The sequence below is a fragment of the Oncorhynchus keta genome, chromosome 29, assembly GCF_023373465.1.
Source record: "Oncorhynchus keta strain PuntledgeMale-10-30-2019 chromosome 29, Oket_V2, whole genome shotgun sequence".
In the NCBI taxonomy this organism is placed as follows: Eukaryota; Metazoa; Chordata; class Actinopteri; order Salmoniformes; family Salmonidae; genus Oncorhynchus; species Oncorhynchus keta.
This window is the reverse complement of record NC_068449.1, coordinates 22340543-22352278: the sequence shown is the minus strand read 5'-3', so window position 1 is coordinate 22352278 and position 11736 is coordinate 22340543. Positions and strand designations below refer to the sequence as shown.

General features: G+C 44.0%; 1 protein-coding gene across 6 annotated transcripts in view; it reads left to right on the top strand.

Annotated features, from left to right (window-relative positions):
- esrrb (estrogen-related receptor beta) overlaps window positions 1-11736 on the top strand; it is a 66884-nt gene that overhangs the window by 21627 nt on the left and 33521 nt on the right. For all 6 annotated transcript variants that reach the window (XM_035742851.2, XM_035742849.2, XM_035742852.2 and 3 more), the window contains 2 exons: window positions 2319-2728; window positions 9128-9244. In XM_035742851.2, coding sequence (XP_035598744.1) covers window positions 2332-2728; window positions 9128-9244 — 514 coding nt within the window. In that variant the 5' untranslated portion in view covers window positions 2319-2331. The remainder of the gene's footprint in view (window positions 1-2318; window positions 2729-9127; window positions 9245-11736) is intronic.

Sequence of the window (11736 nt, the reverse complement as noted above, 5' to 3'; positions counted from 1 at the left end):
GCAGCCTTGTTAAAAACATAAGCACAGCGGTAGCATAATGTGTCAATGCAGAATGAGTTAAGGAGATTCTAGCCAGCACATGTATTATAAATGACCACATAGAGCTTGAGGGGAAACAGTTAAGACACTTATGCAATTATGCTAAGTGTCACCCTGGAGGTGACCTTTGAACTGGGGTTAAGCTTACTCTGAATTTGTGAAATAAAAGCTAAATGGAACCATCCCGCATGCTGCCATTTTAAATATATTGCCTTTAATAAACCGAGTGCATGTGACCTATTATACAGGTGCACAGAGCTATCTAAAACAGAGAACTTAAAGCAGATGAGTAGAGGCTCCTTTCATTCATTTATGTGGATGCAATCCGCATGAGTTATTTAAACAGCGGCATTACGTTAAAAAGCATTAAGGGAATGGAGCTTTTTATTTCATTATCTTGTTATTTTCTTGTTTTGCTCTCACTTTCTATGAGGACATAGAGTCATCTGTTTGAGATATAAATATTCCTTAAAACACGAAGAGAGAAAAAAACCTTCAAACTTCCTTGGCTTTACTTTTACCTCGTTTTTTGTAGGTATTGTCCAATTTGGTTTTATAGTTACTGTGAGAAATACTGTAAATCGAGTCACATGATACCTAGTAAAAAGTGTGGTTATGGGTTTTATATTATGTACGCTCTATATTGAAAGAAATTCCCGGAGTGTTCAGCCGAAGGACTTATTCCACAAGGTCAACGGTTTTAACAGGGGGCATTTTTTATTATTTATTTTAGCAGTTAACCTTTTTGTGAATTTCCAGAGGTGGTGGGCACCTGGACCTCCAATGAATATACATGACAGGAGGGAGGGAAACCCGGGAATTAGATTTAATTTGACATGCTGACCCCCATCTCCACGGGCCCATGAAGCCAGGGTGAGAAAATAAGGTTGACCCTCTGACCTCTGGGCCTGAACCCTACTGTCACCCACCCTTACAATTAAATCAACCAGAGAGAGAGAGACAGCTATCCCGGCTGGCCGGCCCTTCTCTAGCTGCCCGATGGGGATATGGAAAAGGTCTCTGTCTCACCCTCTCTGAATTCTGAGACCGCCGACCATGTGTCGGATAGATCCTGATGGTGACGTTAGGCATACTGGTAGAGAGTATCCCCTCTCTTCCTGCGCTGCTGATGGGAAACTGACATGTCAACTATGGAAACATTACCATTAGTTGGAAACATATTAATATAACTAATGTACTAAAGCAGAACTTAGGCTGTCTAGCTGCCATCAACCATGAACGCCCATGTCTGCATTTGCATAGGCCTCGCAAGGCTCAATTTCATTAATGTGGGCGAGTGCAGATGACCTTTCACCTTGTCAGTGGTGCCTAATGCAGAGGTGTGTGTGTGTGACCCTGCCACGACCCAGATGGGTCACTGTGTCCACACAACCTTTAGAAAGCATAGAGGTTGCCCATCTCCCATAGCGCTCTATCTCCTCAATTCCCTCTGTTTGTCCAGGAAAAGACCAGGTTAGAAGAATCCGCTTTAAATGTGGTGGCGACAGAAATACATTTGTATGGACAAAGAGCTGTTTTAGGGTTAGTTGCATTGTATCGACACAGCAAGAGGTTGCAATTTATTTCAGTCACGGCAGGCAATACATCAGATGAGATGCTGTTATTAACCAGACAGTGAACAAAGTCAATATCCTTCTTTTTTTGTTGTTGCCTGCCTGCTGACTCAAGGAGACTGCTCCCGGTATGTTCTCAGTACTCTGGCTCCAGTCTAAAATATTGGTCCTAGGAATGCAGTCCTCCCTGTGTTAGTGTTGACTGTGTTCCTGTGTTAACAAGTGTGGTCGGTGTTGAGTGTGTTTATTTCACCTGTGTGTTCTCTCTCTCTCATGGCTGGTGGCATGTGGAGCTAATGAAGCTCTTAGTATCCTCCCACCTGGTTGGCTGGTTCATGATGAGGGTTAGGAAACACTGTGGTGAGGATGAGACAGAGGGGGAGAGAGAGATCAGAATAAAAGAGAGCAGCAGAAGTGTCACTGAATGTGTGCTGATATGGAAGAAGTCCTTCTCTTTGGAGTGTGGGAGTGTGAAGTGAATTGCTCTGTGTGAACAGTAGCCTACAGAGTTTTCACACGTAGTCAAATTGTGCAAAGATGTGTTTTCTCTCTATAGCTGTCATGGTATCGTTAGGCAATGTATAGATTTTAGTTTTGTGGGTAGCACCAGTCGATCTGAAACGTTTAATGTCTGTAGTCTAAAAGGCCATGCTAATGGTCATGTTTCTCTCACCTCTCTCCCCTCCCCTCTCTCCCCTTCTCCAGGCTGCTGAATAGAATGGCTGTTGATGACCGGCACCTTCCCTCCAGCTGCGGGTCCTACATCAAGACGGAGCCGTCCAGCCCCTCCTCAGTCATCGACACGGTCAGCCACCACAGCCCAAGCGGCAACTCGGACGCCAGCGGCGGCTATGTCAGCGCCATGAACAGCCACTCCAACGGCCTGGACTCTCCGCCCATGTTTACGCCCGGCGGGCTGGGCGCCGGCCCCTGCCGCAAGCGCTACGACGACTGCTCCAGCACCATCATGGAGGACTCACCCATTAAGTGCGAATACATGTTGAACTCCATCCCCAAGAGGCTGTGCCTGGTCTGTGGAGATATAGCCTCTGGGTATCACTATGGCGTGGCCTCTTGTGAGGCCTGCAAAGCCTTCTTTAAAAGGACAATACAAGGTATTTCCCTCCCGCTCCCTACAGACACACAAGGGATCTGCCCTACTACACATGCAGACACTCCATACAGTGTTTTACCCCCCCCCTCCTAACACAATCACCTACTGCCCTAAACCACTATCTTGTTGTTAGACAGAACATGCTGAGTTGTTGCATGTAGCTGTGTTCATCTACATTATTTTCCATTTATCTCTCTGGGAAAAGGTATATTTTTCAAGGCCGGTGACTCCAGTTGTGCTGCTATGGATTGCCAGCATTGGTAAAACACCCAGGGTAACTTAATAGTGAGGGAAATTACATGCAATGCAGCACAGTATGAGGCAACACATTTCCTCGGGCGCTGCATACACAATGGACAGCCACACACAGGACAGGCCACTAGCCAGAGCCGCTCGCAATGACATCATCAGCTGGGGTCAGGCTAGGTAGGGGGCAGTGGTGGTGACATCATCATCAGGGATCAGGTTTGGTGGAGAGTGGTTGTGTTGTGTGCCCAGATACCTGTGGGGGGTCCAAAGCAGGAGATTGTGTGTGTGTGTGTGTGTGTGTGTGTGTGTGTGTGTGTGTGTGTGTGTGTGTGTGTGTGTGTGTGTGTGTGTGTGTGTGTGTGTGTGTGTGTGTGTGTGTGTGTGTGTGTGTGTGTGTGTGTGTGTGTGCATGCATGCACCTAGGGAATAGGGTGTGAGTGGTGCAGATCTGCATGGTATGATGTATCACAGGTTCCCATTAGAGAGGCAATGACAGGCCCCCCACTGTGTGTCTCTCTGTGTGCTCTGTCCTACATTAATCATTGGGACCTACGGTACGGAGGGAGATATTATTGAGCCAGGGAAACTCACTGCTGAACATGCACAGCTGCCCCTGCTTAAGTCTGCTTAAGAATCTGAGAAATTAAAAGGAAAAATGCAGGAGGCAAATATTGAAATATTCAGCTATAGTAATGGCATGCAGTAAAGTAAACATATTTATCTTGCAAAGGAGACAAATTAATTTAAACTTTTATTTCTTTATTTTGTATAATTCTTACATACCTCAATTATGTTCTGTAAAAATAATAGTCTGTATGTCTCAATTTACGTCCTTAGCTTCTGGAGAATTGTCCACAAATTGTCCACAGAATTGTCCACAAAATGCCATTATTGTGCCCAGGTTATCGAGTGCAGGCTGTCTAGTAGGTGTTGATTTTGAACACCCCAAATCCTATCAGCTTTAAACAGTCTATGTATCTTTGCAGTCAAACAAAAGCATTAGGCCAAATCCTGCTGTTTACCCATGCTGCCATCAGCTATCCTGTCTATTGATATAAGATGATCATTTTCTCTCAAGTAACATAACTGCGCTTTTGTCCCCTTGCTACAAACCATTGACAGTGACACACAATAGAACAGAAAAGAGCAATCTGTAAAGAAAGAGAAGTCTTATGTGGAGCAATAGGCTGGTACATGAAAAGAAAAATGGAAAGAGTTCCCTTTTTTCCCTCCCTTACTTTACATTGTCGATTTGAAATTCCTCTCTTTCTCCTCTTGGAGGGCTGCCTGTAATGGAACTAATCTGCCGTCGTTTGTCCGAGCCACAGGAGTTTTGTCAATAACAATCAGCGTTTGGAAAGTGTAATTAAGGCCGAGGCTTTTCATTAGGAGGAAGGGAGGGGGCTGTCTCCAGGGACTGCAGGGCCAATTAGAAACTCAGGCACGCGTCGCACGCTGGGTAATTTCAGGGAAAGGAGGGCGAAAAAACCCTAGGATTTCTTTAGATTGGAGAGGGACCCGAGCGCTCTTTCAGAGGAGGAGAGGAAAAGCTTAATGGCATAATAATCAGACAGGGGTACCAGTCCAGGCAGAAGAGGACAGGGACGAGGACCATGGGACTTTTTAGGAGGGGGATGAGGAGGGGTTGAAAGCTTCTGAATGAATAAAAACCACACAGGATGACTGAAGGAGGAATAGAGGGAGCAGTAAACAGGGGGACATAAAGCCCTTGGATGAAGAAGAGGTTGCAGTAGATGAGACCTGATTAATTAAAGAAATAACGAGGCTGTCTATCCAGGGTGGAGGGTGTGAGATGACGTCCCTTAATGAGAACAACACAGAAGATGTGTCTTTTACACACATTCATCACATTGTTTTTAAGCAATAACACTAAAGCTAATGGACTTTTTTCCATGACATTTTTAGCACATAATGAAATTTGAGACGATAGTGACCACACGGTTGACTGTCTGTTGACTATTTTCCAGAAGTCTCGGTTTCTCAACCTGGGGTTCCTGGATTCATTTAGCATTGCCTACTCTTAACTTCTCTTCTCTCCTTTACTTCCTGATGTTCCACTGCTGTAAAAGAGACCTGCTGCCCCTACCTCTTCAACAGGACAGAATGGCAAATCCATCTTCTGTCACCTAGTCATTCAGTGAAAATCCCCCTGAACTATTACATGGAGATAGTTACATTAGTCATTCTCGAGGCCCAAATTAATGTCAACCTAGATCACCATCCATCCCGGACAAACTCCTATTCTCATAGCTCCCTAATCACAGTCCCGTGCCGCACCTCGCGTGCCCTACCAATCAAAAGCATCGATCTCTTATTGAACCTTATTTTTCTCTCATTTTGAACCCAAGTATAAAATTGCATGAAAACCAACTGAACTCAGTGGCCCTCTTTTTTATATGAAGTAATAGACCTTGACAGTAAGCCTGTAAAAGTCCGTTTAGATTTTGATGAGAAATACCTGCGATTTTACTATAATTTACTTACAGGACCTGACTTTCCCTCACTGCCCTGGCACAGGTCCTGAAAAGCCATAAAATAAATTGAGACAGATAAATATCGAGAGAAGAAAATCATTTTTTTCTTCTTTCCTTCTCAGAATTGTTATGTTATTTGTTTAATACTGTAACCTTTGAAACCAGAGATGAACCCTGCATTCTAGTTCAGGGTATATATTAACTCCTCCAATGCTTGGCTGACTGGCTGTATAAATAGACATTTGTCTGAGGATCAGTCCTTGAGCTATAAACGCCAATAAAGGTGAACCAATCATGTATTTTTATATATAAATACAAAACATCCTAATATTTAGTTGCACCCCCTATTTTGCCCTCAGAACAGCCTCAATTCATCGGGCTTGGACTCTACAAGGTGTCGAAAGCGTTCCACATGAATGCTGGACCATGTTGACTCCAATGCTTCCCACAGTTGTGTCAAGTTGGCTTGATGTCCTTTGGGTGGTGGACCATTCTTGACACACACTGGAAACTGTTGAGGGTGAAAAACCCAGCAGCGTTGCAGTTCTTTACACACTCAAACTGGTGTGCCTGGCACCTACTACCATGCCATGTTCAAAGGCACTTAAATATTTTGTCTTCCCATTCACCCTCTGAATGGCACCTCTGAATGGCTTAAAAATCATTCTTTAACCTGTCCCCTCCCCTTCATCTACACTGATTGAAGTGGATGTAACAAGTGACATCAATAAGGGGTCATAGCCTGGATTCACCTGGTCAGTCTGTCATGGAAAGATCTTTGTACAACTGCTTTGTACACTCAGTGTATATTGGTCTATGCACACTGTCCTTTTAGTGTATATGAGAGAGTATGCCTGTGTGTGTGTCTGGGTTTAATGAGTATGCCTGTGTGTGTGTCTGGGTTTAATGAGTATGCCTGTGTGTGTGTCTGGGTTTAATGAGTGTGTGTGTGTCTGGGTTTAATGAGTGTGTGTGTGTCTGGGTTTAATGAGTATGCCTGTGTGTGTGTCTGGGTTTAATGAGTATGCCTGTGTGTGTGTCTGGGTTTAATGAGTGTGTGTGTGTGTCTGGGTTTAATGAGTATGCCTGTGTGTGTGTCTGGGTTTAATGAGTATGCCTGTGTGTGTGTCTGGGTTTAATGAGTATGCCTGTGTGTGTGTCTGGGTTTAATGAGTATGCCTGTGTGTGTGTCTGGGTTTAATGAGTATGCCTGTGTGTGTGTCTGGGTTTAATGAGTATGCCTGTGTGTGTGTCTGGGTTTAATGAGTATGCCTGTTAATGAGTATGCCTGTGTGTGTGTCTGGGTTTAATGAGTATGCCTGTGTGTGTGTCTGGGTTTAATGAGTATGCCTGTGTGTGTGTCTGGGTTTAATGAGTATGCCTGTGTGTGTGTCTGGGTTTAATGAGTATGCCTGTGTGTGTGTCTGGGTTTAATGAGTATGCCTGTGTGTGTGTCTGGGTTTAATGAGTATGCCTGTGTGTGTGTCTGGGTTTAATGAGTATGCCTGTGTGTGTGTCTGGGTTTAATGAGTATGCCTGTGTGTGTGTCTGGGTTTAATGAGTATGCCTGTGTGTGTGTCTGGGTTTAATGAGTATGCCTGTGTGTGTGTCTGGGTTTAATGAGTATGCCTGTGTGTGTGTCTGGGTTTAATGAGTATGCCTGTGTGTGTGTCTGGGTTTAATGAGTATGGTTGTTTGTTCATGGTCTCTGTTTCAAATCACATCAAAAATGATTTGTCACATGTGCCAAATACAACAGGTGTAGACTTTGCTGTGAAATGCTGACTTACAAGCCCTTAACCAACAGTGCAGTTCAAGAAGAAGAAAGTATTTACCAAGTAGACTAAAATATAAAGTAATAATAAAAAGTAACACAATAAGAATAACAATAACGAGGCTCTATACAACGAGGCTATATACAGATTCCAGAGTTGGCTACTCTGATGATTGCCTCCTGGCAACAGATGGGAAATAGATGGGCTTATTATTATGGTATGGTTGTGCTATGACAACAGACACAACAGGAAGAGAGACATACCGCATCATCTCCCTTTTCTCACACATTTATTTACCTCAATTCCAAAGAGATGAGAGGAATTAGCATGATGATTTCTAACCCAGATACAGAAGAATGTCTAATTATTTAATACATCTTGGGACCCTCCACTTGATCTGTCCAATATCATTAACATAATTGCATAAGTTGTTAAAGGGGGTTGGAGGGTTGAAGGGGGAACCCCACTGGAATGTTATACAGCTCTTACTCTCTCTCTCTCTCTCTCTCTCTTTAGAAAACTCTGAGCGAGGGTCAGTGTGGAGAGAAAAGCAGGTTGGCTGTGTTGAGATGGAATCCCAATGTGCCTGTGTATGGCTGTTTATCTAGAGGCAGGAGAGCTGCTGGAGCACAGTCTGTGTGCAGTTAGACAGGTTAATACTGTATATAGGCCTATGTCAGTCTATATTGAAGTCATCAAGGTTAATCCTCCTAAATGGAAAAGGAACTGTACACAGCATTTAATAGATAATATTTGAGTAGATAACATGGCTGTGTGGTAGATAAATAAAGAATCCAAGCTTAAGAATGCACATAAGCAAACATCAATGATAAAACAAGTGTTGTGTCTCCAGTGTGCCTCAGAATGTGCTTCTCTGCTCTTCCATTCATGGTGGACAAGGAATGATTCTAATTCAGGACCTCGACTAGCTTGATATTATTTTGAAAGCCTTCCTTGAAAACCTCGACGACAGTCAAAGTGTAGGGAATCGGACACAAGGAGAATGTCATCGTTTATCCTGTCCTTCCTTTCTATTGCTAGTGCTACAGCACAGGCAGAAACATCTCTTTTATTGAGTAGAAGTGAAACTCTTTTTCATTGTGTTGTCCCGGTATCAGACGCTGTAGTACTGGATGTGAATAATGCATAAGGCGTCTTGCCTGTACACTATGTAAATAGTCAACAATGGCAACAGCGGTAACAACAGGTTTGGGGCTCCTGGAGCATTATGTAAAGTGGCCGGGGGCCGTGTGTCCGGCTCTCTCCCCTGCTATTGAGGCAGCAGGCGGCAGGGCGGCCAGCCCCTCTGAAGAGAAGCGGGATGCAGGCTGGATGGTTGGCTGCTCCAGGGGCCTGAAGGAGACATGCTCAGAATTAATGAGAACAATTTAGCAAGGGGCAAGGGTGCATTTATGAAGGGGTCCATGAGGAGTACTGGAGGTCTCCTCTCCATCCCTCCCTCCTTCTTCACCCCCACCTCTGGAAGTTACCTTGTTCCCTGGAGGTCACCTCATCTCACCTCAGACACACTACTGTAATGGATTGTTGCCCAGGAGATGATTAACAAATGCTGATGCCCAATGTCTGGTCTGCACAAACTGATTTTTATAGACCGTAGAATCTTGTGTGATATACAGTAAATGTTTTGGGGTTTTAACCTAGAGTACACACTGCCTCGTACAATGTGAATGACAATGTCCTAAAATGTGTATTGTATCCTTACTTTTATGCTTACTTTTATTCTACATGTAAAAAAGGAGAGAAAAAAGGTAAAAACATTTAACCTTTTGCTTTTCTTTTGCCTATAACTCAATAGGAAGATACACTGCGTTATAAAGAGGGATCAGGTTAAGGCTGACTCATATTTCTTGTCCTTCTCAGGCAACATAGAATACAGCTGTCCCGCCACAAACGAGTGTGAGATCACAAAACGGAGACGCAAGTCATGTCAAGCCTGCCGCTTTATGAAGTGTCTCAAAGTGGGGATGCTCAAGGAAGGCAAGTAGATCTCTGCAAGTGTCTGTCTGTCTGTCTGTCTGTCTGTCTGTCTGTCTGTCTGTGTCTGTCTGTCTGTCTGTCTGCCTGTCCATCTGTCCATCTGTCTGTTTGTCTTGCTATCACTCTCTTTATGTTAATTAAAATAATCTCAAAATTCGCAGCAGTGGCCAGACAACTGATCTGAGTCCCTGGTCTGTTCTGTCCTCCCCCTACCAACACAGCAGTAAATCATGGGCAGCTGAGCTGGGGACAGAAATATGCTGAATAGGTCGATCCTGCTGTCTGAGTAATAGAAATGTAACAGTATTCCGACTGGAAAGGCTTCTGCTGGGTCCCTGAGCACACACTCCGGCTAGTCTCAGCTCTCCCCAGCATATTGATCCGCTAAATGTTTTCCGAACATCTCAGCTCTCTTCTTGTGGATGATTTTATAAAGTCACCCCAACCGGGAATTCAGTGACAATTAAAAATGCTGCCGATGGATTTCTCCGGCCAGGTTTCTTACCCCCTGCCAGGCCCCCTGAGACCCCAGGCTGGGCTGCTCCTTCTGGGGGAGGCCCTAGCCCCCTACCAACCTGGCCCCCTTCCCTTGCATTACTGCCACATTATCCCCCTCCCCTCCTCACTTGTTGGTCTCTCCAAACAGCCCCAACACATGAATAATGAGAGCAGCGTGGCTGGGGAATGGGGAGGTGCTGTCATATTTATTTAGCTGCCCGCTGGGAAGAGCTCTTTAAGGAAACATGCTCTTTATGTCTTACTTTCCGCGAGCGCTGGTGAGAATAGGTCAAGTGGTGCTTATGTTTGACTAAGCATGATTATCCCTCCACTGCCACTGTACTACAGGGTAGACGTGAAGAAAAGACTCAGAGGGAGATATTCTCTATTACAGTGGCAGAGGAACACAACATGATTAGTCATTTTATACTCTCATTTTATACTCCATAGCAGTAGCCTAATTACAATCCCTTAAAATATGTTGTTAACTAAGGACAGCCATTTTCATGTTGTTTTTGGTATCCTTACTGATCAACATGACATGCAGTATACCCAACTGCTTCCCCAACTACCTCTCTCTTAATTCACCAGAGAATGGAATGTATAGTACATCCTATCCCATCTCCAACTCCAACGGCATATTAGTCTATATAGATCTCTGGTTTGTAACATAATCTCCGTACTGCATGAAGCAAGATAAAGAGACTGGGCCAGAAAGACAGGTTCAGCGCTTTACTATCTGATGAAAAATTAATGCCAATATATCATCTGGGTGAATAAGAGACTACAAAATATGTAGTGATGGTCATAAATGCCTGGCCAGTGTCGGGTCAAAGTAGGAGATAGTATAGAGAGAGTGTAGAGATCAAATATGCAGAGAGAGACTTAGTCCAGCGTTCTAATGCATACTTCTGTATATTCAGCATATCCACAGATTGAAAACTACGCTAATTTTTACAGAGTGGGTTTCGCCACATATTAGAATGGAGGTAGAGATTACCTCTGGCTCTGTGAAGTCCTTCAGGAACCAGGTCACCCTCCTCTCTCCCACCTCCAGCGACGCTTTTCAAACACAAACAAAAGATGTAAATACATTTCCCAAATTAACAGAAAAATGTGAAATGTATCTTAATGCACGCCACACGCTATCTTCTCCTTAGATCAAGGTCAGGTGTCTTACGGTGGCGTGCGTGAGTGTGAAACCAATGAATCTGGTCACGGGAACTAGGGACTTGAGGAGATGCTAGTCTAAGCTCTACGAAGCCATCGGCTCAACGCCATGTCCAGGCTCAGGGGCTGGAGATGGTCAATGCTCATGTGACTAAAGCAACCCCTCTGGAGTTCATTACTGCAGAAAGGTCATTCACTCAAGAAAAAAGAAAATACTAATTATAACTTTATAGCTCTACCAAAGGTGTAATGCAGTTTCCTAACATCAGGCGCTCTATGGAACTACAGTACATTTGAATGCATCACAACACACCTAACATCTCTTTTTAAATGTTCACATTTTAGTCAGCGCTCTTATTCAAAGTGACTTACAGTAGTGACTACATGCATTTGTCATACTTTTTCATGCTGGTCCCCCATTGGAATTGAACCCTGGCGTTACACGGGCCATGATATAACTGAATTTCAAGACATTCAGGGAGATCTTGGAAGTGCAAAGGAATTACTTTTTTTCCCTCAGTGCCCATGTTAAGGTTAATAGTTAATACCTTTCAAAGCAAGGCATTTCAAGGCTTTGCCTCCCCTACTGATTAAGCGAGTACATGGTAAGGAATTAGTGCATGTTTTTAGTCCATTGGAAAAGGCTCCAGTTTATCTCTGTAGACGTCTTAAGGGAAGTGTAAGGGAAGTGATCTCCAAAGATCAGCAGTCCGCTTAAAGGGGATCTGCCAGAGACTTGAGTTGAATCGCTCTACTTTCCCCCGACTGTATAAAAGAGGAAGTGATCAATAGAAGAATCAAATGTCAGGGGCTACAGGTTTCTC